This window comes from Aspergillus foveolatus (assembly GCF_047715535.1).
Source record: "Aspergillus foveolatus strain CBS 279.81 unplaced genomic scaffold BDW70scaffold_1, whole genome shotgun sequence".
Classification (NCBI taxonomy): Eukaryota; Fungi; Ascomycota; class Eurotiomycetes; order Eurotiales; family Aspergillaceae; genus Aspergillus; species Aspergillus foveolatus.
The window spans coordinates 557,758-582,368 of record NW_027396065.1 but is presented as its reverse complement, the minus strand read 5'-3'; the positions used below and the strand labels follow the sequence as shown (position 1 = coordinate 582,368).

The following is a 24,611-nucleotide window of genomic DNA, read 5'->3' as shown; positions in this document are numbered from 1 at the left end:
AGAACACTCAAAATGTAAACGATTCGAGCACCATAAACCCCAAACACCTCGCTAAAACCAAGTATAAGCAGATGGGTATGTGCGCGCAGAAGAATCAGAAATATCCACCAACGACGACATAGGCCGACCGCTTTTGATACGGCCCTTGGTTGCACGGTCAGTTCATCCTCCATTGCAGTCATATGTTGGTGGGTATGACGGTCATCCGGAGACCCAGATGGTTTTGACTTGGCATGAGTCCTCTGTACCTGCGGCAGCCTCGCCATAGGGTCTCGGCAAAGGCCACTTTGCAGATCTCAGCAGATGTTGCTGGTGCATGCTGGTGTGTATCTTCAGCATTCCTCATCCGAAATCAGTGCGAGAAACAAAGCGAGCTGCCTCCATGTTGATACCGAGATGGTATAAACAGCTCCAACTAGTTGTGGGTCAGTTTATGGTATGGTCGACCGTGCGGCAGCGACTAGGCGGAACAGAAGCACCGAGGCCGAGATATGTTGACTGTAAGACTTAGAAGCTAGGCCAAGGCATACTCACGTGTGGAGTATGCCGCACTGAGGAGCCTGGACTGATTGACTACTCGGAGGAGGCAGCAATCCAGCGAGGTTCATACTCGCGGAAAATGACTCGTCTGCTGACTCTGAATTGGCCGTCGTTAACGTCTGCAGGGGTCTCTGACTTGCATGCTTGGCAGGAGCCAACCCAATACACGAAGCATTCACGCCAAGGAGCATTCGGAAGCAGATGACGTACGGACCGTTGCCATTCAAGAGGCCATGACACAAACCCGAAGACCGATGCTAGGGCAGGAGAGTCGACAGCAAATGCAGGATGATCAGACCGAAACTGTACAATGATGTCAAGCGGGACGATTGATCGTTCGAACATCGATCACGGCCCAAGATGCCGGCCGGCAAGTGTACGCCGCAGCGGAACGACGCCCACGATGCAGCCAAGCAGAGATCCGGCCCCCATCAGATCCATCAATACAGCCGCTCCAGCCAAGCAACAACCTGCACCTCATTACTATGTCGATTTGGATAACAAGCCTCTGCAAATTCCTGCCGCGTGACAAAGGTATCCATATTCCGCTCGGTCAGCGGAACCTTGCACATATTCTTCTGCCGTAAAAGCTCCCGTTCGGCGCGCGCGGAAGGTGTCAGCTTGGCGATGGTGTTCTGTATCCTTCGTATACCGCCCGGGATGTGAAGGTGCGGGATTCGAGGCGGACCAAACGGCGTGTCGACTTTCCAGGGGTCCTCAGAGGCGATAGACCGGGCACATTTCTTGCGTTGTATAGTGCGGAAGCGGGCCATGATTGCTATGAACACGAGTCGGGTCAATTTGGAAGCCGTCAGAAATACATGATGAAAAGAAAGAAGAAAGGAAAAGATCTGAGGGAATACGAGGTAGATAGGGGTCTATATACGTACCTGGGCGAGCAGGGGATTCGCTGCGACGGCGGCACTGGGGGCCTGGAGCGACAGCTGCGGGGCGTTTGGTGGAGGCCCGACTAGTACCGGGGCTGGTCGAGAATAGCTTCAGAAATGAGGAACACGGGGGTTGCACCATCATCTTGGCATGGTAGGCAGTAGTAGTACTGCCCCATACGCTGAGAGCGGTGATCCTCCTCCCGAAGGAGATCTGAGCGGCCCCTAGACTCTTGTGAGTCGACCTGAGTGACTTATGAGGACGAGAGTCGGAAGGCAACCCGTAGAAAGCGTGACCCACCAACTGACATCATTGACACCAGAGCGGACTACAACCTACTCATCTTCGGATATCGGCATTGAACCGCCTCATCTCATGACTCTCATCTCAGCCTACGGGTTCTTGAAGATCCCCAACCCAGGAGTTACAGGAGTTATTGATCGCACCTCACTGTCAGCTTATCCTTGACAAGAAAACACATCGGTGGATCATTTGCTTGGCTGTAGATCAAGCCCGTTTTCCCCCACGGGGCTGCCACCAGCTGCGTGCATCCATTATGCTACAAGGTCGAAAGGTGAATGACTTCCCGGATTATTGGACGATACACGACAGAATACCGCAGTGAGTTGTCCAGCCGTGGAGCCACAGTACGAAGCAGGGTGAAGCAGGATGGAGCAGGAGGAAACTTAAGACAAGCTGTGAATAATGCCGTTCCCAGCAAACTTAATATGCCGCGTTGAGCGCAGATAATCCTCCCCCAATGAAATGGCAGTGCCTGCAGGCTGGAATCCAGGTGCACGACCCGAGCTCTTGGCAACGCAGAGTCACCGTGTCCTGGGGCAAGCCAGCAGCATGATCGTCGCCATGAATCAGACCGGTGTCTTTTCGTATCTCGTCTTCTTTTCCATTTCTGCTCGCAGGACCTCTCCCTATATTTCAGTTTCGAGTCTCTTACAATCTTGACTCACTCAAGTTGAGCGGTTTAGGTCAAGAGATACCGGTCGCACCAAATGTGAGAGGGTTCTGTGCAGCGTGCATCGGCCGCATTTTTGCTACCATTTTACAAAGTCGCCATTCAGCCTCTATGAATGAAGACTTCAGTAAGACAGAGCGCACGGACACAACTACGCCCTGGCCGCATTTCTCCAAAGTTGCGGCGAGTTCCCGTTCTGAGTCCCGACTCGCAAGGGCTGTGGCGCCAGGCCAGAGCCGCCAGCGAGGGTCTGGAACAGGCATAAGGGAATCCATGCGCATGCGGGGTACATACTACCCGGGTATATAGTGCCTACCGGAGGCCCTAGAGACTAGCATTTTATGCGTCAGCATTCTAGACACGTACCTGCGCATAGGCCATTGGAAGGCTTCGTCCATTGTTACAGCATTGGAGCACGAAGTTATTCGGCGGGTTGTAAAACATTCTGGAAGGGGCATCTTGTCCTCGGGGACAGGATGAAACTTGGACCAGGACAGCCTCAGTCTTTCCCCATACGAAGACCCCAGTAGCGTAAAAGGTTTAGAAGTGGCCTAATATACGAAGGTATACATAATCATTTTCTAATAATTTGGATAATTAATTGGATGCTACTGGCGGTCAAAAAGTGGTCGAAGTGTCACTTCCATTGAGGGTACCTGGTCAACGCTATTCATTATCATATTCCAACCAGAAGAAAGAAGAAAATCAAGCAGAAAGTCACCAAAACGCCTCGCCTCGACTCGCTTTTCCCATCGTTACGAAATGACAATTTTCATCATGAATTATTAATCTAATTAATCTAAGAGATCAACAAATCCATCACACTCATCCTTTTCCGCGGCGGCTCGGGCTGCTTATACCTCTCCTCCTGGGAGACGGAAGCAGAAGAACCCGTCGAGGCAGACCCACCGTGGCCTGAATCGATAGACCCCCTAAGATCTCTATTCAGCATGAGCAACGCAGCCGAAGCTTCGTGGTCCATATCAGCCGAAGACGCATTCGAGAAACGAGGCTGAGTCGCCGGCGACGTTGCAAGAGACGGCAGTACCCAGGTGCGCTCGTTCGGGCGGATCGGCCCCAGCGCGGGACTGGGCAGAATGGATGGTGGGATATCTGATAGGGCAGCTGCACTAGAGGGGATTCGACTGCGCGGAGAGTACATCGGTGAAGTGCTGGGTATGCTTTCGGGATGTACCTCGGGTGACACTGAGGCAGAGTATGTGCTCTCTTGGAGGTCGCCGAGGAATTCGGGGGATGTTGGTGACAGAGGGGCGGAAGGAAGAGATGGGGGTGGTGCAGGTTTATGCTCATGGTCACCGGGGGCTTTGAGGTCCTGGATGCATTTCTCGAGGTAATTGACGTAGTCGATGCTAGCCTGGACAAGGTGTCAACCAAAAAGGCTCAGGGGAAATTTGGGATAGGTGACGACGAACCTGTAGAATTGCAAGTTTGTGCATCTCGTGGCCCCGGCAGGCCGGAATCATATTCTTCAGCGTCGAGAACTCCTCGTTCATTTTCGACCTCCGACGACGCTCAATCAAGCTGTGCGCCGTCTTTCTCGCAATCTTGCGTCCAGCGGCGCTGGTAGCACTCGGCTGCTTCTTCTTGGAACCTCCACCTGCAGCGCCATTAGCCGCAGCTTTTGTGTTTGCCTTTGGCGCGGATTTGGCCGTAGCCGCCGCAGGCTTAGGCGACCCATCGGTCTTCGGCTTCATCTGAATGATCTTGCGGGTGCGAGTTGGAGGCGGCGGGAGGTCCAGATCCTCGAGTGGCCTCTTGAAACCGGCCTGCGGCGCCGGATTCACATTGCGGCTCCGGCTCGGGTCAATTCGCGGAGATGTCGGAGATGCAGGGAAGAGTATTGATGGATTCGATCTGGATGATTTGCGACTTGCAGGTGCAGGCGCAGCGTCCACCTTGGCCGGGCTGAGAGCAGCAGGAGGGAGTGCGAAGATGTCTGCACCGTCAACCATTGGCTGGTCTTTGACTGTGAGCTCTCCAGACATGGAGGGCGTTGGAGGGAGACGGGAGCGTGACATGATCCGATCTAAGCGAGGACGATAACGACAACACTAAGAGCGTCTGGGAGCTCTTAAATGCGGAGTTGAGCGTGGAGAGACACCGGAGCAAGCTGGAGTGGGGCAAGACGGGCAGGTTCACTTGTCACGGGTGTTGTACAATTTTCTTGCTTTGAGATGCAAAGGACGGGATATTAATGAGACCAGCGGAGGATATTCTTCCTTGTACCCGGGCAGGCATCCAATGTATACACCCGGCACTGTGCTCAACTGGTGGCGCACTCGAGAGAAAACAGCGCAGCAGCCATGGTACCCTTTTGCTAATAAGCAAATTGCGGGCCTTGAGGAGCGAAAATTGGGGCGATCGACGGGGGTAACGAGGACCATAGATGATGCGGGTGGGTTTCAAGGAGCTCTTGCAAGTGAGATGGCCAGCTGGTGTCGCGTGCTTGGGACTGCCCACGCGGTACCAGCCCAGCCCCTGATTGGCTGACCGCAACCTACTAGACGAAGCACGAGACCGCTTGCCCTCGACCGACTCGGCAATGCTGCTGCTGCTCGTGCTTCAGTGCACTATTCTTACGGGTTGCAAGGGATATGTCTCTTGCTTTCGGCCCTCTTGTCGGTTGCGGGGGTTATCTCTTCCATTGTCAGCGGCAGGGTGAAATCGGGAGACCAAGAGCATGCTGCTGAAAGGCTGCCAGTGATTGGTAAACTGTTCCAACCCTTTCACATTCACTTACTGATGTCAGTATCTCGTCCGGCGACTGTTGGTGCAATCAAAGTATCTGGACAGCCGGCGCCTGGAGCACGCTGACCAAGACCCAGGACCCCATTGGATCTTGGCCTGTCAACGGGGAATTATCGAAGGCATTGAAGGTTCCGAAGTCCTGCCGAGCCCTTTATCGTTCTGGGCTGCGTGTCATTATCGTACGGAGTACGATGAGTGATGTCTCGTGTGAGTCTTTCCCTCCCTGGTGCGGTGGGTGCAATGTTGGCACTCAGTGACGTTGCTTTTTTTTTTTTTAAAGACCCGGGCTGGTCCCAAGTCTTTCATCACTGGCCCGTGGCCACGAAGCTGGCATTGGAGGGGCCATCAACCATAGTCTCCAATCTGCAGACGTGTCTGAAATCAATTGCTTTGTAGCATGCTGTTGTCATGTAGTCAACCCGGTACGTCTTGGCGCTACCGTCGTAGGCGGAGCTCTGAAAGCTGCCAATAAATCAGTCTTGCTCAGTAATCGAATCGTTAACGAGAAAAAGTCCAGAAGGCTAGGGCTTTGATGACACATACCAGAACGTTCACTTGGCAAGCTGGCGGTTTCCAAGATTGCATATCAAGCTTGGTCGGCCCCTATCCTCTTTAAACTCTTGCGAAGACAACGAATTCTTAGCGAGAAAAATTCTTTCCTTTCTATAATGCCTTCAACAGCTTCAAAGTGTCAAGAAGCCGATTATGATGTCGGTATGTCCATGTACATATATTGAAACTCATGTGCACCGAATTGTATTTCTAAGACACATGACCCCTCATACCTCAAATGAAAAGCTGCTCGATAAGAACCGTTCCAAAGTTATCCTCCACTGGAGACTTATCCATCCTCCAGATCCGGTTTCCGGCTTTCGAGCTCAGCCATAAACCGTGGTCGCTCGAGCTTTCCTCCTCCCCCTCGACGGGATGCCGGTCACGGCGGTCAATTATACACGCTCCCCGCGTCCACTGACCAGTGGTCTCTATACGGATATCCTCGGGAGATTTCTCGGACGGCTTCCAGCCCTCGTCCTCGGCAGTAAGAGCATACCATACACACACTGGATCGTGAAGACTGAGCTCCGCGGCATCTCCTACCTGGTTCGCATGTAGTCTTTCAACGGTGGCGAAGGTGTGCGCCATGAATGCGGTAGCCCACTCAGCAAGTGGGGAGCCAGCCTCTACTAGAGGGGCTGTTGCTTTTCGGAACTGACCGCGGTTGATACTGTGCCTTGATGTGATGTCCAGAGGGAAGATCTTGACTGTAAGCTGCTTGCTGAGGCTGGGTGGGAATTCCGGTAGACTCTTGCAAAAAGGTAGGGTGCTCTTGGGAGAAGGTGAAGTGAGGGCATATACCCGGGCGGCGGCGAATGCGTCGGCATACGCGTTGAACTCGGCAACAGGCGTCACCTAGTTCTTGTCAGTGATGAAGATTAGGATTCTCGAGAGTTGCCTACATTTCCAGGTTCATGAACGGCTCCGCCCATGACAACTACTTCCTTGGCCCGTAGGAATGCCTCTGGGTCAGCAGCAGAAGCCACGGCCAGGTTGGTGAGTGGTCCGACAGCGACAATGGTGACGGTGTCCGGGTCATTTTCGCGCAGAATGCGGAGCATCTCTTCGTGCGCAGGACGCTTCGAAGGGATAAATGACCGGTGTGCTCCAGAGCCAGATGGGACGGGTTTCAGCTCAACAGGCTCGTGAGTTGGGTCGAAAAGATGCTCCCATGCATCTTGGGGAGTCAAATGAGGATGCTGTATGTGTCAGTTAAAGTCAGACGAATAAGTTCTCCAAACACTTACACTACCATGGATTCCACCCAAGCCATCGATACCATCTTCAAAAGTCAGCAATGGGGCGCGGGATGCGGGATGGGTGAGAGGCTAGACTCACGGAAGTAGTCTGCGAGCATCTTCTGATCATCGAGAGGATCCTCCGCACCGAGTGCGACAATCGGGGGATGAGCCCGCAATGTGTCAAAGCCCTCAGGCTTATTGTTCTCACGGCGCCACTTCATCTCCCTCTCGAGGATGTGGAACATGGAGACAACATTGCGCAAACAACTGTATGCCATTAGACGGGTTGGAGTCGCAGGCGGTGCAATCCAGCCTACCTCTTCACCTCGACATTTCCGAATGTCAGAGAAACTAGCAGGACTTCAACGTCCTCTGCCTTCTGGGCAAAAGCCAGCAAAAGAGCGAGGATATCGTCGATTCCCTAGGTCTGGCTTAGCAAACATCTAATCCGATAATGCGGAGCGCTATGAGAATGGGAAAGCGTACCGGGTCAGTGTCGATAATGATCTTCTTGGGCGCCATTGTCAAGGAATGCACTGCTCAGTAAATATCGATTTCGCGCGCGAGATGGTAAGAAGTTGAGATTTGTCGCCTGGAAAAAGATGGAGGGGAAATAGTGGGATGGGATCCCTGATGTCTTGGCGACGTTATCGCAGGTCCACTATATTTATCGTTATGTAGCATTCGTCTATCCTCCTCTCCAACTTCTGTTCTTTACTATTCTTCATCTTCAAACGTCTGCTGGAGAGAACCCAGGGATGCGCCGCAGTTGATATCTGTGCTCGTTTAGGCCAATGCCCAGGAAGATCCCCAAGTAGTATACATATGCCTACATACGCCTGCATACGTAGGTATACGAACTGCCGCAAGCCGAGCATTCATCGGTAATTCCTACCAGAAATCGGCCACCTCCGAAAATGTTGAAATTATTATAGTTGACACCAGTGGAGTTCTGAGCGGCATCAGAGTCTAGCCCTTCTCACCTTCGCTTGTTTAACGGAAGAAAAGGCCAATGGGAAGTATGGGAGTATCCTTCCTTACGTACGAAATAATCAGCCGAAGAAATGCCAGTTAATCATTTAGGGAATGACAAAGGATGGACAGCAATGGCTGTGGGAGATCTTCCCCGCAATTCCTGTCATTCCAACTAGTGATCTGAACACGTTCGAGAAGACAGGGGTTCACCGGGGGGTTTGACTCTTTTCCATATAGCCAGCTAGAAGTACCAGTAAATGGGGAGCTTTTTTTTGTCCTACGGCAGGATATGCACTGGAAGATGTCGCGCAGTGCAGTAATAACAACTCTATTGAGTTCACTACAAAGGTCTAGTCAAAGCGAAGCCAAATGCCTGAGTTCAAAGTATCATTGAATGTAATCACCTTAAAATATGTGGAGCTGCCAAACCCAGGGGCGATTGGGGACGGAGTGGCATCCGGTGTTTGATTAGTGAAGCACCAGGGGCCGGGAGTTGCTGTCTGGAGCTGTCCGAGCTGGAGTCTTTGCCCAGATCGCACCGTGTCCTCTTCTACTTGACCTCTCGAGTCTCCCCCCTCTCCTTTTTCTCTCCTGAAACTACATTAAGACGAGGCCGCTCTCTGACCTCCATCTTTATTTCTCCCCTCTGTTCTCCTCTCTTTTCGCCTCCTCCGCATTCCGTCGATCCCAACCCCCGATTGTGCTAGCTCTCCCGATGCACCTGCGGTGACGCGCCGGTTCTTTTGCCGCAACGTGTTGCCTAGAATCATCGCACCTGATTGCTGTCGCACCCATTCTGAGTACTGGTAGTCGGTTCAATTTCCTGAAACCGAGGACAATTGTTCGAGAACACGCTTCCTGCTGTGTGCTCAGCCCTTCAGAAGCGGTGCCGCTGCGTCCTGCCGTTGTGTGGGAACTCAGTGTGGCAATCTGGCCTTTCAACGCGATTAACCGCCTTCACCCCTTTGCCCTCCAACCATCTTGTGCTCGTAACCTTCGGCAACCCGATGCCTAGAGAGTGATTCACAAGCTCGCGAGTGTTCGCTTCTGCCGCTTCTACCTTATCGACTCCATTCGCGTATCGCACCTCCCTCCTCCCTGCCGCCGTTCGGTGTTTTATTCCGGCAGCAAAACCAGCTTCCGAACACCTTGACACGACCTTTTTATTGAGATACATTTCATTGGTATGCTCTCGGAATATTTAAAGAAACAAGAAATGGAACTGACGTCGTCTTGCTGGTAGATAACGATGATGAATCCATACATCAGTTGGGCCATTGTGCTCGTTGTAGCAGGTAGCCTAGGATGGTACTACAGCGAAGTAAACACCAAACCGAAGACCTCTGCAAAGGCCGTTCTAGAAAAAACAGAACCCGTGGCCCCTACGAAAAAGCAAAAACGAAAGGCGAAGAAGTCCCCCGAACCTTCTTCCGCTCCAGTCAGCGAGAAGCCTACCTTTGAATTCAAGGCACCCGAGGAGGAAGAGATCCCGGATGAGGAGATTGACAAGAAGGAGCTGGCCAAACGGTTTGCGGCTGTGAAGAATGGCACTTCATCCGCCCAATTTGCTAGCGGTGAGAGCAAGAGTCAAAAGAAAAAGAAGAGCAAGGCTGCCGCTAAGCTCGAGCCCAACAATGGCGAGCGCTCTGCCTCCCGCGTTTCCACTAGGACTTCGTCGACTACCGGAGCTGATGCTGACGATGACCTTTCATCCTCTGGCTCCCCTCAGGTAAACGCCACTGCCGCCGGTTATGTCTCTGACATGCTCGAGGCCCCTACTCCTGGCGCTTCCGTCCTCCGGGTGACCGGCAACATTGACTCTAGCTCACAGAAGAAGAAGGCTAAGACCGAAAAGTTCAAGGAAGTGGAAACCAAGAAGCAGCGTCAGCAGCGTCAGAAGAACGAAGCCCGGAAGCAAGAAGTTAAGGCCGCCGAGGAGGAGCGACGCAAGCTACTCGAGAAGCAGCTCCACACTGCCCGCGAGGCCGAGCGCCGTGAAGCCACTAAGTCGGTGGCTGCCAACGCCGCTGCCAATGCCTGGGCGCCCAAGTCCACAAACGGCACTCATCGTTCCTCCCAATCTCCTCAGCCTGCGCAAGTTTCCAAGGTTGAACTGCTGGACACATTTGAGCCTAGTTCGACTTCCACCCAATCGCCCGCTACATCTCAGCAATGGAACCAAGGGCTCCCTTCAGAGGAGGAGCAGATGCGTATTCTCGGTGCTGGTAACGGCGAGGATGCGTGGACCACAGTTGGTACCAAGAAACCCAAGAAGAAGGGCGGAAAGACCGACGAAAGCGAAGCGAGCGCTTCTGAAAGCCAGCCAGCTCCTGCTGCCCGCGCTCCTGTTCAGCCCAAAGTCAAGATAACGCCAACCTACCTCCCTGACGTTCTTCGATCCAACAAGAAGGGGCACCCTCTCGACTCCGACTGGGCTGCCTAAATTTGCCGCCATATCCTTATCACTACCATCTTGGGACGGAAGACATCGTCCATCCGCCGAGGAGACTCCTACAAATCGGAAACCTCTCCACTAAGGACTGTACTTATCACTTTGGATTACGGCGTCGGGGTGCATCATTATAGTCACCGCGTATATGGCATTATGGTCTGCTTTTAGCGGCAGCTTCGTCAGAGAAAGGACTTGAAGTTGACAAGCAATGCAAAGGCTCATGAAGAAAGAAGAAAAGCACCAGCCAACGCACGAAGGAAAAAAAAAGACCCTCGTATTAGATTCATGTATTCTCTCGCCCTGTTTTGAAACCTTTCTTCTCCCTTCACTGCACACATACTTTTGTTCCAAATTGGAGTGTTCTTCCTGGTTTCGGCCAATTTTAGAAAACAGGGAGCCCTTTTTTTTTCTGATTTTGTGTATTCTACATTTTTGTACTGTTTGTCCGGACACTGAATCAAGACTTGGAGAGTGTATGATCTTGAATTACGAATGGCATTTCTGTCTTAATTCTTGGTCTTTTTTTTGTCTTATTCTGTTTCATATGCACGACCTGCGAAGCTCCTAGGGCAGGATCACAGATCGGATGAAGATCATGGCGTACCTTGCTTCTGTGGGGTTTGCTCAATCAGTCTGCCGCGGTTTGTCTGACTACTGTCTCATAATTTGGAAGGGAGCCATCCGTAGGGAATTCAAGGCCCAAATCAGCTGTAACCACCTTTCCGGGGCCACTTTGGCATCTGTAGCTGCAAGATAAAATTGTAGATTTGGTGCCTATTGCTGTTCTGGTATAAAATTTCGATTTGTTATTATGAAGGATCGATGAAGAATTGAAGATCGACGAATGGCGTCACTGGGGAATGGCAGCCACCGTTAAAAGAGGATTAGCGCCGCGTTCCGGGTATCGTGGCCTGAAAGTCACAAGTCACGGGCTTCGGGCGGAGTCGCAGTAGAACTAGTAAGAGACAACTATTCAACATCCACCCTCTATTGAGCCTTCATTTACTTTTCGCTTTTCTTTCTTCTCGCTCCTTTTCTCTTCTTCTTCCTCCTTTCTAGCTACATACACCGGTTGGGATTTGTTGCTCTCCCTCGGTCAATTGCATCGCCAATCATATTGTTGTTTCGAGTTGGACCCTGTACTGCGGCTCCCACTCCCCTCCCGAGTCCCTTCGCGACTATCCTCCATCGTCGGCCTTCTGCTCGCGCACCAACTACATATATACCACAGTCATGGCGCAAATCCGTGGCACTGCAGGCTATAACCTCGGCCACCAAAATCCGTTCGGCGGTCCCGGCAGCGCAGCTGCAACCAACGACCCGAGCCCCTTGGATACCATCCGTGAACATACAAGCAAGATTGAGGATTGGCTGGACACTATCTCGGACCCTATCAAGCCGTAAGTGAATGCTCGTTCATGTTTGTTTGTTTTGTCTCCAATTTCGCCGAATTGCTGGCGTACCTACGAGCCGTCTCGGGAATTCTGACAGCCCTGCTGACAACGTGTCATTTACTCCAGGTATTTGCCCGCTGTTGGCCGTTTCTTGATCGTGGTCACTTTCCTCGAGGATAGCTTGCGCATTCTTACGCAATGGAGCGACCAGCTCGTTTACCTTCGTGATTACCGCAAAAGTAAGCTTGACGGCACTCTACTTGTCTATCAACTCAACCCAGACCCTGCCCATGCACGGCATGGCTCTCCCATGCGGCATATTATCTCTCAGATGAATTGCCATAATCTGACTCGCTCTTTTTGCAGTCCCCTGGGGTATCACTCACGCTTTCCTCATCCTTAACGTTATAACCATGACGATATGCTCCTTGCTCGTGATTGGCCGTAAACACGCGGAGTTCGCTGTCGCTGGTCTTCTCGGCGTCGTTGTTGTCCAAGGTCTCGGCTACGGACTTATTTTCGATCTCAACTTCTTTCTCCGCAATCTGAGTGTCGTTGGTGGCCTGCTCATGGTTCTTTCCGACTCATGGGTCCGCAAGAGATTCGTTCCCGCCGGACTTCCTCAATTGGATGAAAAGGATCGCAAGATGTACGTCCAGTTCGCTGGTCGTGTACTGCTCATTTTCCTCTTCATTGGCTTCATTTTCTCCGGTCAGTGGAGTCTCTGGCGCGTGGTTGTCAGCCTCTTCGGCTTCGTCGCTTGTGTCATGGTCATTGTCGGCTTCAAGGCCAAGTTCAGCGCCATCCTCCTCGTCCTCCTGCTGAGCGTGTTCAATATTCTTGTCAACAACTTCTGGACGGTATGTTGCCCGCAGGCATCCGCTTCTATAGACTTACTGAATTAAACTGACAATGCATCAGCTGCACCCTCACCATCCTCACAAGGACTTTGCCAAGTACGACTTCTTCCAGATCCTGTCTATTGTGTAAGCTACACCCGCAGTCACCTAGTATATCCCGGCTGAAAATCTTGCTAATTTCTACAGCGGAGGACTGCTCCTCTTAGTGAACATGGGTCCTGGCCAACTGAGCATGGACGAGAAGAAGAAGGTCTATTAAGTAAATCGATACCCAGACTCCCTCAACAGGGCAGACAGAGATTCACAGCAGACGGTAGGGAAGACGCGGCAAGCAGGCTGGGCGAGAACACTTTCCTCAGTATCAAACCGCAGATTACCTCCCAATATCTGCAGTGCAGGTTCCTCTTCCGCATTTGCACTATGCACTACCATTTGAAAACAGCAAGCCGTACCATATCAATTTTATACAAAGCACTTCTTTTTACCACTTGGAAAGTTGTTCCCTTAAAAGCAGAACTATGCCTGATTGACTGCTTGACTGTTTGATTACGAATGAGCCTCTATCATACTGGTACTTCTATTTCTCTTTATCGTATTACGTGTATGAAACTGAAGGCTATGATATGGCGCAAGTAAAAGTGAGATGATTACACACGCAGCTTTATACATGATGCATGCGGGAACTCAATCGATTTTGCGTCTTGCATTATCTTTAGATTACTGCATACGAAGAACCAAGTGCCCCAGGTCCAATTATATATTTTGACCACACTACGCTACGTACAATGGCACTTTTTCCTACCAAAGAACAGATCAGAGTTACAAACATAGGATTAGCTTTTATTCCAGTCAGGATATCAAAATGCTAGGTACAACCAAAAGGTACTTGGGCGAAACGAATAAACATAAACAGAAGCAAAGCGCCAGACATGCAAAGCGGGTTTTCGCAGCCAAAAAAATTACTGAAACAAAGGCAGTGTGCAAGGGATTGGGAGTCAATAGTGATCAGAAAGCAGCGCGACAGAAAAATGAAAAGAATGAGAGACCGTCGGGTTACTCCGCGCAAGCGAGGAAAGTTCAGCAGAACCAAATTGAAACAGAAGTAGAAGAGCGAATGAGTGTTGTCGTACGGGTTATACTGGTCCTGCCATAGGGTAATCTGTTCCAAATGAAATCGTAGCCCGCTGAGAATGCATACGGGGTTGTGAAGACAAATCGCACGCTCGCTATCAGGATACTGAGCCCAATCGTGATAGTACCCGCTCAATGCATAAACCCAAGAATGTTCTGCCAACGAACCATCAGGATGTTAAGAGGTATGAGGGGCAGGTTTTCCGCCATTAGTCAACTCAGAAGTCCATACTCCAGCGGAAAGGCCGTACTCGTTCGACTTGACCTACTCCAAGATCATTGGCGTCAGGGAGCTCAAATTGTAGCATATGAATATCCTTTTTATTGTCCTTGTGTACTGCAGTCAAAGCCCTGGAAATCGCAGGACGCGAAACATCAGGGTGGCTGGTAGGATCCTTTGAAAGAGGTCGCGATATAGGAGTGGCGGGCGAGAGGAGTGAGTCCCTGGGCGACTCAAGATCCGAATCGTCCACAGAGGACAAAGTCGAACAAGAATCAGATGGCGAGTAGATAGATGATGATATGACGAAATGTGATTCGTCCTTGCCGTAAGCATAGAAGGCGGGTGATGGTGAACGGGGGAGATCTTGAGTGGCCGGTTTTGGTGTCTCAGGAGAACGCGTGGGTGGTGAGGGAGAGGAGCCAGAAGATTCACGGCTGCACTGTGTAGTTAATGGAGGTAGAGTATGGGTATGGCCGCTGCGCCGCGAGGTTGATCTGTCGCTGCCCATCCGCCTAGTTCTGTAATCCACGGGTGGAGCGAGTGTACGGCATGGATCCTTTCCAGCCATGACTCTCGCACTGGGAGGAGGTTGAAGCATCCATCTCGTTTCGGCTCTACTTTTAGGTCCGCTGACGATGGGCGGATGGAGATCATTGACCGGGGGAACACGGGTGATGCAGTATTTGCTTGGAGCTTTTGCATCCACCTTACCCTGACCGGAGATTCCAACCGAAGAGCCCTTTACCTCGACCTCTTCTCCCCATAATGGCTCGTCTTCACGCTGATAGCGAAGCATGCGGTTCCAGCGGTCACCGAGGTGCTTAGAGCCGAGCTTGCTCATCTTCTGAGGAGGTACGTGAGAACCCATGTGGTCGTAGTCTTCACCCGAGCCGACAGAATACTTGCTTGTGTCCCAGCTTTCTATCCGGTGATGGGTCATATTGGTTCGATGGCCACCTCTCCGCTTCGCGCCGTGGGGTCCCAAGGCGATCTCTTCCATCCACCCCGGATTTGTACTAAAAGGAGTTGGCTGGGGAAAAGGCCGAGGCTGATCGGTAACAATGGCATCGCTCTGCTGCTTTTCTCGCTGCGAACGAGCACGGACTGCTTCCTTCTTGCGCTTTCTCTTTGCCATGGAATCGGCACACGGAGTGCAAGTGGCGTAGTAAAACACGGCGGACTGTGCACCCCGGAAGAGCCACATGCTGTGCGACTAGCTCAGAGCCTAAACAGGGTAGATCAAGCCGGTGACCGTAATAATCTAGTAGTCCGATAACGCAAAGCAAGATTGACACTGGCGTGCCGCGATGTGAGAGCAGAGATCCGTAGTCAAGGCGATCGAGGACCACATGAAGGGCATCGGTATAAGAGGCTGGACGTCGCAGGAAATTCAGGTCGCAGAAGGTATATGAAGGGCGAATAATAGAATTAAGAAGCGGTAGACAGAGCAATTATCGAAGATCGACCAGCGACCTTGCAGCGGCGTGGATTTAAGGAGGCAAGCGACGAAGACTGAGATGAATGAAAGTAAACTGCAAATAGAAGACGAAGGAACTGGAAGGAGCGGACGAGCTGCAAAGCGGTAAGGCAAAAAGACAGGAAGACGCAAACGAGCGTCGTTTGGAGAGAGGTGGTGGTTGGAGAGAAGAGGAAGGAGGTTGTTGGAAGCGTTGAAGCCTAAAGTCAGGGGAATCTACGGTACAGTGTCGCAGGAGCCGCTCACTAACGCAGCGGGGCCGCCCCTTAGCCAGAGCCGTCACTGTGCTGATCAGTTGGTAGTCTGCACTCTAAAGCAGACTGTTTTTAGATCTGGATTTCAACTTGGCAAGGTTGGGTAAGAGGACGGACTGGGGTCTTTTATGGATTGACTGCCCTGGCCCAGGGTGCAGCGCCAACTCATCGTGCAATGGGACAAGCCTTGGCTGGGATGAAACGCTGGTTATCGGCCTTAATCCTGCGCCAGTTAGTCCGTGTTACTCCGACAAGCGGCCCCTCTCGCTCACGGTGGTTGCGTAGGCCATATTAGAACAGGAAATTACGACGGACTATGTAGCCCCGAATAAGACAGCCAATTCGAGAAATGAATTCATGCTTTCATTGCCCGTAGTTAAGCTCATTATACAGGTTCTCTCTCATTATCCTCACGTCTGAGTAGATAGAATGTCTTTACCGCGTCAGGCAATCTATACTCTGATAAGCCTCAGTCTGGTCCGAATTGTGTGAAGATACCACAATGTTTCCCCCTTCCCAATTACCGCAAGTGCGAGATCTTCACGCGCACACTATACACTGTAGCCGCAGACGCAATCATAATATGAATGGTGGCGTCCCACACAACAGGGCGCAGGCCCAGGCAACACGAGAAATCATCATCCGTGCATTTCCAGCCTCGCGAGACCAAGCACAAGCCAGCGTGCCATCCCGAGAAACGAGGAAGAAGACGAAGAAGCCGTTTGCTCAACATATACGCCAATTATACGCCAATAGATCGCACGCCGCCGCTCCAATAGGCCGCACAAGATGGACGGATACCTTTTTTTTCGGAAAGTAAATCCGTATCGCTAGTCGACCAATTCCGTAATCATGCATTTTTCGTCCCTCGCACTACCTCTCCTTTTACTTTGGTCCAGTCGATATCTTGGTCAATTGCTTCATCCACTTCACCGCATACAACCACGTTATCGCCTCTAATCAGATACAGGCCATGTTCGATCTGTGAGCTTGGTTCGGGGTCGTCGGGTGTTCGGATAATGCGCTCTATTGTATCTAGAAGAACGAGATTTGTGAGTTGGTCGGTCGAAAGAAGGGTGCCGAGGAGTGTTCGCCCGTCAACGGTGAGGATCAGGACTCTTTCTAAGTCGGATACGAGCTTGATTAGCGTCCTTCTGAGAGAGAACAATGCCCGTAACCAGACTCACTGTTGATGTACGCGTTAATCGACATGGTAGTGAGCCGTAAGTAAGATAAAGCGGACTAAGGCAACGGAATAGGGCAACCGGTGCGGTAAAATTATGAAGTTGGCCTGAAGGTGTAATTTATAAGACGCAAATGTCGGAATAGGCACTGAAGTTGGTATAGAATAGCTCCAAAGTCAGCTCGCTCGCTCGTCAACTGTCCGCAATCACTTGCGGCGCGTCTCTGTATAAGGCGGCGGTTCGCAAAATTCGTGTTCGTGAAAGAGTGCAATATGGCTTGGTCGATCAGACCGTAAAATGCGAAATACCTGTAGGTCGTTTGGTGAGTGATAAGGAAATCCAGGCTGTGTTAATGCTTCAAGCTCTCCGCGGCTCGAATCTAAAAGCTACAAGAATCACGTGATTTACGGTCATATTGGCTTGCCCAATATGAACTACTGGTTCATCACCCAGCTGTATGCTCGATGTTAAATGATTCACATATTTGAGCACTTGATTCAAGTGGTAGGCCATGCCCAGGACTAAAACTATGAAATTTGTGGGTACAGTATCAATTGCTAATAGTCCTTTCAGCCGCTTAACGCGCTGAGATCCAACGGCACACTGCTTCCCCTACCGGCGCGGTACCGCTTGGTACCACCAACGAACGGTCGTGGCTTTGGAAATAGACCCTCATTCTGGAATCTGAATCTGGAATCTTCAATGCGGACAATCCCGTGTGCCCCTAAGCTGGTGGCACTTGAGCCCGGTGATGAACCGCCATTGGATAGAGTATAAGCACTAGGGGCCAGACTGGAGCGGTCTGGTATATGGCTGGACTGAGTTTCGTGGGAATGTGGTCGCGATGGTGGTTCGCTTGGAGGGGCGGACGGAGGTAGAGACGGAGGAGCAGATGGAGGAGGTGGGGGAGGAGCAGAAGGCGCTGAGGCAGCCGGAGGGGGAGGCGGAGGGGGAGGTATTGACGGGGTCTGGCTACTGTGTCCAAGAGCATTCCGCGCAGCCTGAACTGCTAGAGATGCCGGAGGCGCTCCATTGGGGAGTGGTGGTGGAGCTGTAGCAGACGGAGGGGGAGGTGGTGGTGGTGTGGAACGCGTAGGAGGCGGCGGAGGCGGTCGAGGTGCGGCCGCTACAGGGGGTGGTGGAGGTGGTGCAGCTGGACTAGCGGAGGGAGGCGGAGGTGGTGGCGGAGCAGGAGTTGAGGGCTTTCGCAATGCGACCGGTGGTTTTGATGAACCTGGTAAGGGCGGGGGCGCGCGTGGTGGCGGAGCTTCGGGCGCTGATTTGGCCGAAGTATTGGATACTGTTGAAGCTGGCCTCGAGCCCGGCCGCGGAGGGGGTCTCTTGAGATTCGCAACCAAAGGATTGACGGGTGGAGCTGGCGGTGCCTCCGTAGAGGGTGGGGGAGGAGGAGGCACTCCAGGGACTCTCGGGGCCGATGCAACGGGGGGTCTGGGCGCTCGCGACGTCTCTGAATCTGATAGGTATGGGGATGATTCACGGTTGGCCCCAGTATCAACACCTCCTCGACTGCGGAGCTTCGGCATTCCTCCCGCAAATAGTCCAGCCAGTTGAGGTGCAGCTGGAGCTGCCGTACTATCTTCGCTCCCAGCTCCTACATCACTGCTGCTTCGTGCCCGATTCGCGCCTTGCCCCGGGACTGGGGGAGCAAGTCCGCTGGGAGGCTTCTTCATTCCAGGTACAGGAGGCGCGGCTCCGAGAGAAGGGCCAGACGACTTGACACCTCCACCACCTATTTGCGGTGCCGACCTATCATTGGTAACGGTCTTTCTCAACTTTGTGCCTTTTGAGATATCTGAGAGTAAGGCGCCCTAGTATAGAATCAGCAGCTGAACCGGAACGGGCGGTAGGAGTCCTTAGAGAATTTACCCTGTCTTTCCCGCCGCCTGGAGGCCTCATAGGTAAGTTCCCTGCTGGGGGAGGAGGCGGAGGAGCACCACCACCAGGAGGGGGCGGCGGAGGAGGAGGTGGTGGTGGTGGTGGGGGCATCTTTGAGGGATCAGTAGAGATAGGGACGTGGTTGCTGTGGTGTTTAAGAGTAAGGGCGTCACAAGCCAACGGATATCGAGGAAAAGCTAAGCATGAGCACGCAGATCCTCAGCAAGCAGATACAAGGCCTAATGCAGACCGGGCTTGCCAACTAAAATACGGAAAATAAGAAAGACAACAGATAGTTGAGGAGGTTAAGGAGATGACGACGGAGGCCTAGAGTGGGTGGCGGTGCCAGTAGGCGGCAGTAATGTTCCGCCTTGTCGCGCGTTCAGGGCGGCTGTTGCGCCGAGTTGCTTCTCCACTTGCTCACTGGTTTGCGATTCCAGGACTCAAGGCTTCGCTTCTGCAATGAAGGGCCTTACACTGACCGGCCAGCGGGCACCAAAGCCTGATGCGCTTATCTGCCAATTGTGTCAAATTTCCGTGTTACCAGCCGTCCGATATCGTTCACAAACCCGGTCGTATGCGTCGGCAACCAAGGCCAGCCGCAGGCCTCAGATTGGACATTGTCTGTCGAAGAAAACCCTGAGGACTCTCTCAACAACACTCCTGCCTCTGCAGAGGTACAAATCAACTGAGTCGAATCCAGCAGTTTCGTCTGACTTCAAAGCCTCACTGCGTGAGATCGAGCAGGGCTCTGCAGAGCTTCGAAATTCGCAAACCGTGCCTGCCAACGACGCAGTTGTCCAACTACTTCAGAAATGCCTCGTCCTCGCGGAAGCCATTGTAAAGCCTGATCGATCAGCTGCCGAAAAGGACAGTGAAATCTCATCACTGCTCAACCTCGAAGAGCGGAACATGAAAAAGACATTTAAAGCAACAAAAGATGCTCAGATAACCCAACCTTCAGCGGATGCCCTCTGCCGCATTGTCCACACGTTTTTAACAGACGAGAAAATATTCATCTCACCAGAAGCGCTTTCCTTCTATGTGAAAATTCACTCGTTACTCAAGCGCCCCGAGCACTTCCCCATGATCTTCCACCTCTACGCCAACAAGCCCATACCTGAAGAGGGGAGCTCGCCGATTAAATACCTCCGTCCCAGCCCGAAAAGCATCAACAGTGCCATCCCGGCCGACCTGGCCAACATGGCTCTGGACATCGCAATTGAACAGCGGAACCTGGCTCTCGTCCTCGCAATAATTGATAACACCTTCTGTACATCCGCGTTCCAGCGAGCCAAATTCTTCAGGAAGGCTGCAGCACCACTTGGTGCTCTTGCAATGACGCCACTTGGTTGCTACGTCGCTGCGTCTTGGGCTGCCAGTTTTCAAAATACAATGGAGCCGAGCACGGCCACCGCAATCGCTTTCGCCGCTACCCTTGCCTACGTTGGCGGCACGTCATCCGTTGGACTAATGGCTATTTTAACCGCAAATGACCATATGGAACGGGTCGTGTGGATTCCGGGAGTCCCGTTGCGAGAACGTTGGTTGCGGGAAGAAGAACGGGCGGCTCTGGATAGGGTTGCGCTTGCTTGGGGTTTCAAGGACGTCTACATGCGTGGGGAGGAAGAAGGAGAGGAGTGGGAGAGTCTACGGGAGTTCATTGGGATGAGGGGGATGATTTTGGATAAGACGGATTTGATGCAGGGTATGCAATAAAGTGCGCCCTATGTAACAATACCTACCTTTCCTTCTAATTTAGCAAACCACTGTATATTAAGCGTCTTCAGTTCTACAAAAACCACATGAACCAAATGATAGAACAACCGGTGCATTATATTCAGCTACCTAAAGCATACCATAATCCCACACCGGAGGCCTAGATATTTAAGATGTTTTATTTATCTCTTTTACTCCAGTTAAGAAGAAAAGACGATGATAAGTCCCTTAGTAGACACGGCGGGGAGGAGACATGGTCGCCTTGATGACAAGGGACCCAACGTTCTGCCAGCCCTTCTTGAGCAGAGAGACGAGGTAGTTGATGGCCAGCATGATGTTGGCGACAAGCTCCTCCTGAGTCATGCCGACGTTGCCAACGGCAACACCAAGGCAGAGAACCTTCTTGAGCTGGAACTTGATAGTGGACTTGACGTCGTTGACCTTGTTGGCCATGTCCTCGTTGTGGGAGACGGGGGTAGGGAATTTACCAGCTGTGGATTATCAGTGGATACTATTCACTTGGGATGAGAAAGGAAAAAGTGTTGACGAACCCTTGGAAAGACCGGGACCCAAAAGACGGGGGATCTGCTTGATGAGACCGTCGGAAGCAAGGAAAGCATCGTACTTGCGAGCAAGCTTCTTGATGAGCTTCTTGTTCTTGTTCAGCTTCTTGAGGTCATCGGCGGACATGGCATCGATGCCGTGGTGCTTGGCACGGTCAAGATCGTGCTGGTCACCAAGAACACTGCAATTAATCTCGTCAGCCTCAGTCCGAATTATTTCCCTTATTCTAATCCGTTCTCGTTCCTTCTCCCCGATTTCTATTGCAGAGTCGACGTACCAGATGGTCATGCCAGGGCGAGGCACGGTAGGGAGCTTGATGGTACCAGAGAAACGCTTGTCACGCTGGGGGTCGTAGTTCTTCAGACCGATCTGGAGCTCGACGGTCTCGAGGAAGTTACGCTTCTTCTCATTCTGAGAGTAGTTGAGCAGCTGCTCGACATTCTGGCGCACTCCGGCTGTAGAAAGCACTGTTAGCGATGGTGCTCAGGCTCAGGGCAATCGAAAAACGCCGACATACCGACTGTGATCTTAGACATCTTGCTGACAGTCTTCCAAAAGAACCTCTTTCAAAGTTTTTTGGTGTGGCTCTGCGCTGAATGTTACTGAAGAAAAGAGTCGAGAATGACGGGTTCGATGGTGGCTCTGAAAATCCGGTCTCCGCTTGTGGGTGCAAAATACGCTAGCCGCGTTGGGGATAGTGCTGCCCTAATCAAACCTTGATGACTAATCCACTTGATTTGCATCCACTGTTGCCGTCTCCAGCTGACACATGAGCCGAGAATAGAGAAATGGAATATGCCTTGAATTTAGTCTACTACGCTTATTGTCTGCTATATATATGAGGGTGTTGTGATATGCATTGTTTCAGCAGCCACCCAAGTCTTCACGCCACGTAAACTATCAACTTGATTGGCACTCGCCAGCAAATCGCAGGTTGTGAGACCTCGCATCAACACTTGTAGAGCTAGTAAAAATATAGCGACAGCTAACTATATGGTACATTGGTCAAAATCTCAAGGTATCTCGAGGTTTACCATGTCCCAAATGTCACCCAGCTCGCCCAAATCTACTTGGTATAGGTTTGTTAGGGCAGTATGTGCGTCCGTCGGGTCAGAAGACAGGAATTCTATTGGCGTGAGATCAAGACCCTGGCTATAAGCTTCCTCTGTCGACATCGTGGATGTAGCATATTCCAAAGGCTGTGAACTCGGCATGTCTGACAAAGTCTGAAATACGTCGAGCGAGCTCTGAGGAACTGTGGAGTTTGCGGACGCTGTTCCTATGGATCCCAGTGGAAGACAAGCGACGAGCTTGTTTAGAGCTGTGTAGCAGATCATCCCGGTTTTGGCGCGCTCTGACAGTTTTTCCAGATGGACCAGAGTTTCTGGAATCACTTCAAGTATCCTGCTGCGCTGCGGAAGGGTTCCGTCCCTGTCATGCATTACCGCAGAACATAATAAGGCCGCCGTATCAAACATAAGAAACGGTGCGAAATGGAATTTCGCATTCAGTGGCAGTATATGCTTGAGTAGGTCGTCACAAGATTTGAGCAGCTTCAATGCAATCTCGACCGCGGTTACTTGTAAGCTCTTTTCTATGCTAGGACTCTCAGTGCTGATATGCTTCGTTAGGGTTTGTTTGAGTGGCATGAGCATTACCATAAACCCTATGACATGTAGTTGAAAGCGCTGCGGTCTGACGAAATGATGAGCTTCGTCCCATCGAGTATCAGGACTCGAGAGAGAATAAGCGGCCGGGAAAGACTCGAACCATTTTTTCGCTTCTTCTTGGACAGCCATTGCTTGGGTTAAAGACAGGACACCGCTCATGGCCTCTGGTAGTTTAGATATTGATAGGCCAAGCTGACACTGAAGAACCATATGGGTGATTGGTGATGAGGTTCCTGGTCCGGAGTCTTCTGTCTCCAACCACAAATCTGGCCATTCAAACACGCAACAGTTGCTATTAATTATAAATGGACGGGATAGTAATAGAGACATTTGCCTTGGCAGGTTAGGGTGGTTCAACCGGGGGTGAGGAGAACGTACCAATCCCATGCATACAGTATGCACCAGAGTCTCCTTCTCATTTCTCGGTCGAATTCGGATAATCCCATATTTGAAGAGCTTCTATGCATACCTTGACACAGTATACATGTCAGTAAGTCCTGCCATTTGCACATGGTAAGAAAATGGGAAAACTGCACGCGGTACCTAGCTCCTGCGCCTCGTGAATAGCAGTACTCAAGGCATGCCACGATTCCACGAACAATGCTTCTGTTTTGAACCACTGCGCTGTGAGGAACAATTGTTGCACTCGCATCAAGCCACCTTTACCAGGCCCTATAGTATTGCTTAACTGCTTTGCCGCATTGTGATAATGCATAGACAGTTGCTCAACGCCCGTTCCCAGCTCTGATTCGAGCCTTTGACGCAGAGAGTCGTCAAGGTACGGTACAGCACATGCGCAGACACGGAGAACTAAGCAGGTAAAAACCGGGTTGAGTGGCAAGCCGCTCGCTTTGACCGACCACCAATCCGCATAATCTTGCATAAAAGCAGGGGGGTAGAGAGCGTAGTACTGGTAGTTGGTGTGGTTTAGGTAATGATGGACGAGTATATCTAGAAGTGTAAGACTGGATGGGCCTTTGGTCCGCAACAAACCTCGTACCTGTGTAGGGTTTTGGGGGAATAGCGCGCAAAGCGTTCTCCATCTCAGTAGTTATGCTGGCTGAAGACTCTAACGAGATTAGGACCGGCTTTTGGTAAGTGCGATTATTATCAGCTTGTTGACACGAGTTATGCGCAGAATTCTGAACATACCTCAGTCAAGGACTCGTTACCCAGACCATTCTGAACGCCCGTCAAATATCCGAGCGTTCGCAGGTCATCATGATGGGTATGTACAGTCCCCGAACCAAGATGTGGTCTTTGCCCTAAATATGATGTAGGCCCTTGAATAATATCAGCTGCTCTACACACATTAGCTCGGAGCACATTTGACAACTCAATGATCATCAATTTGCGTACCTTGTATTGCTGGACTCTGAATTGGCTGCCCTGGCGGTCTTCTTATGAGCGAATCTGCACACATGGGCCATCTTTCTTGCTTGACAATGATTGCAAGGCCATGCTCGATTGCACTGGTTCGTCCGATGTCAGGCTAGTCCGCCATAGTTTGAGCGACTTGGTTAATAATGCTCGCTTGCCTTCTGCTTTCGCCGTTGACACTCGGTACAAGCAGTAGCCGAGCGAACAGGAGTCTTTCTGACACCGCTCGGAGCAGCCATCGTTTAGCCTACTCTCAATTCTTCCAGGTATTGATGATGCTTGGTGAGAAGTTGAAGGTCGACCATCGAGGTTGTTCTCCAATGCATCCGGGGTCCCTGCGTCATCGCGTGTTTTCGTTAACTCGATTGCAACACGTGACAAGCGCATAACTCACTACGGTCGGTGCTTCCTCCTTCTATCACATTTTGTGGCAGGGGATCTCGAGTAAGTCTCAGGAGTTCCTTGG

The 24,611-nt window shown here is 51.5% G+C and overlaps 13 protein-coding genes across 13 annotated transcripts; 5 read left to right on the top strand and 8 right to left on the bottom strand.

Annotated features, from left to right (window-relative positions):
• Nucleotides 1–980: 980 nt before the first annotated feature.
• On the bottom strand, nt 981–1,313 carry BDW70DRAFT_154997 (uncharacterized protein; the record flags this gene model as incomplete). The annotated part of the gene is made up of 1 exon (XM_073739953.1): nt 981–1,313. The coding sequence occupies one exon, from the start codon at nt 1,311–1,313 to the stop codon at nt 981–983; it is 333 nt and encodes a 110-aa protein (XP_073601128.1).
• Nucleotides 1,314–3,029: 1,716 nt separating this feature from the next.
• BDW70DRAFT_125777 (uncharacterized protein) lies at nt 3,030–4,855 on the bottom strand. Its single transcript, XM_073734959.1, has 2 exons — nt 3,835–4,855; nt 3,030–3,776 (listed from the first exon to the last, which is right to left on the bottom strand). Exons 1-2 carry the CDS (start codon nt 4,438–4,440, stop codon nt 3,201–3,203), a joined length of 1,182 nt encoding a protein of 393 aa, XP_073601127.1. The 5' UTR covers nt 4,441–4,855; the 3' UTR covers nt 3,030–3,200.
• A 55-nt stretch (nt 4,856–4,910) lies between these two features.
• BDW70DRAFT_125773 (uncharacterized protein) lies at nt 4,911–5,772 on the top strand. The gene is made up of 2 exons (XM_073734958.1): nt 4,911–5,632; nt 5,714–5,772. The coding sequence occupies exon 1, from the start codon at nt 5,369–5,371 to the stop codon at nt 5,564–5,566; it is 198 nt and encodes a 65-aa protein (XP_073601126.1). The 5' UTR covers nt 4,911–5,368; the 3' UTR covers nt 5,567–5,632; nt 5,714–5,772.
• Nucleotides 5,773–5,833: 61 nt separating this feature from the next.
• BDW70DRAFT_125772 (putative nucleoside hydrolase) lies at nt 5,834–7,536 on the bottom strand. Its single transcript, XM_073734957.1, has 6 exons — nt 7,453–7,536; nt 7,284–7,387; nt 7,064–7,233; nt 6,973–7,007; nt 6,628–6,924; nt 5,834–6,580 (listed from the first exon to the last, which is right to left on the bottom strand). The coding sequence occupies exons 1-6, from the start codon at nt 7,486–7,488 to the stop codon at nt 5,957–5,959; spliced, it is 1,266 nt and encodes a 421-aa protein (XP_073601125.1). The 5' UTR covers nt 7,489–7,536; the 3' UTR covers nt 5,834–5,956.
• Nucleotides 7,537–8,509: 973 nt separating this feature from the next.
• Nucleotides 8,510–11,060, top strand: BDW70DRAFT_125771 (uncharacterized protein). The gene is made up of 2 exons (XM_073734956.1): nt 8,510–9,125; nt 9,185–11,060. Exon 2 carries the CDS (start codon nt 9,191–9,193, stop codon nt 10,382–10,384), a length of 1,194 nt encoding a protein of 397 aa, XP_073601124.1. The 5' UTR covers nt 8,510–9,125; nt 9,185–9,190; the 3' UTR covers nt 10,385–11,060.
• BDW70DRAFT_2488 (uncharacterized protein) lies at nt 10,494–11,060 on the top strand. The gene has a single exon (XM_073743593.1). The coding sequence runs from the start codon at nt 10,602–10,604 to the stop codon at nt 10,959–10,961; it is 360 nt and encodes a 119-aa protein (XP_073601123.1). The 5' UTR covers nt 10,494–10,601; the 3' UTR covers nt 10,962–11,060.
• A 304-nt stretch (nt 11,061–11,364) lies between these two features.
• On the top strand, nt 11,365–13,401 carry BDW70DRAFT_125770 (protein ERV29). The gene is made up of 5 exons (XM_073734955.1): nt 11,365–11,793; nt 11,914–12,026; nt 12,154–12,647; nt 12,709–12,773; nt 12,834–13,401. The coding sequence occupies exons 1-5, from the start codon at nt 11,627–11,629 to the stop codon at nt 12,904–12,906; spliced, it is 912 nt and encodes a 303-aa protein (XP_073601122.1). The 5' UTR covers nt 11,365–11,626; the 3' UTR covers nt 12,907–13,401.
• Nucleotides 13,402–13,466: 65 nt separating this feature from the next.
• On the bottom strand, nt 13,467–15,805 carry BDW70DRAFT_125769 (uncharacterized protein). The gene has a single exon (XM_073734954.1). The coding sequence runs from the start codon at nt 15,203–15,205 to the stop codon at nt 13,997–13,999; it is 1,209 nt and encodes a 402-aa protein (XP_073601121.1). The 5' UTR covers nt 15,206–15,805; the 3' UTR covers nt 13,467–13,996.
• A 327-nt stretch (nt 15,806–16,132) lies between these two features.
• BDW70DRAFT_125768 (U6 snRNA-associated Sm-like protein LSm8) lies at nt 16,133–17,247 on the bottom strand. Its single transcript, XM_073734953.1, has 2 exons — nt 16,920–17,247; nt 16,133–16,854 (listed from the first exon to the last, which is right to left on the bottom strand). The coding sequence occupies exons 1-2, from the start codon at nt 16,942–16,944 to the stop codon at nt 16,583–16,585; spliced, it is 297 nt and encodes a 98-aa protein (XP_073601120.1). The 5' UTR covers nt 16,945–17,247; the 3' UTR covers nt 16,133–16,582.
• A 138-nt stretch (nt 17,248–17,385) lies between these two features.
• BDW70DRAFT_125766 (putative proline-rich, actin-associated protein Vrp1) lies at nt 17,386–19,093 on the bottom strand. Its single transcript, XM_073734952.1, has 2 exons — nt 18,804–19,093; nt 17,386–18,745 (listed from the first exon to the last, which is right to left on the bottom strand). The coding sequence occupies exons 1-2, from the start codon at nt 18,921–18,923 to the stop codon at nt 17,486–17,488; spliced, it is 1,380 nt and encodes a 459-aa protein (XP_073601119.1). The 5' UTR covers nt 18,924–19,093; the 3' UTR covers nt 17,386–17,485.
• A 156-nt stretch (nt 19,094–19,249) lies between these two features.
• Nucleotides 19,250–20,628, top strand: BDW70DRAFT_125765 (uncharacterized protein). The gene has a single exon (XM_073734951.1). The coding sequence runs from the start codon at nt 19,275–19,277 to the stop codon at nt 20,529–20,531; it is 1,257 nt and encodes a 418-aa protein (XP_073601118.1). The 5' UTR covers nt 19,250–19,274; the 3' UTR covers nt 20,532–20,628.
• On the bottom strand, nt 20,628–21,703 carry BDW70DRAFT_125764 (60S ribosomal protein uL1). The gene is made up of 4 exons (XM_073734950.1): nt 21,613–21,703; nt 21,373–21,550; nt 21,083–21,276; nt 20,628–21,022 (listed from the first exon to the last, which is right to left on the bottom strand). Exons 1-4 carry the CDS (start codon nt 21,629–21,631, stop codon nt 20,760–20,762), a joined length of 654 nt encoding a protein of 217 aa, XP_073601117.1. The 5' UTR covers nt 21,632–21,703; the 3' UTR covers nt 20,628–20,759.
• Nucleotides 21,704–22,016: 313 nt separating this feature from the next.
• On the bottom strand, nt 22,017–24,382 carry BDW70DRAFT_2440 (uncharacterized protein). The gene is made up of 6 exons (XM_073743584.1): nt 24,125–24,382; nt 23,918–24,068; nt 23,766–23,853; nt 23,309–23,716; nt 23,144–23,234; nt 22,017–23,099 (listed from the first exon to the last, which is right to left on the bottom strand). The coding sequence occupies exons 1-6, from the start codon at nt 24,193–24,195 to the stop codon at nt 22,109–22,111; spliced, it is 1,800 nt and encodes a 599-aa protein (XP_073601116.1). The 5' UTR covers nt 24,196–24,382; the 3' UTR covers nt 22,017–22,108.
• Nucleotides 24,383–24,611: the final 229 nt, after the last annotated feature.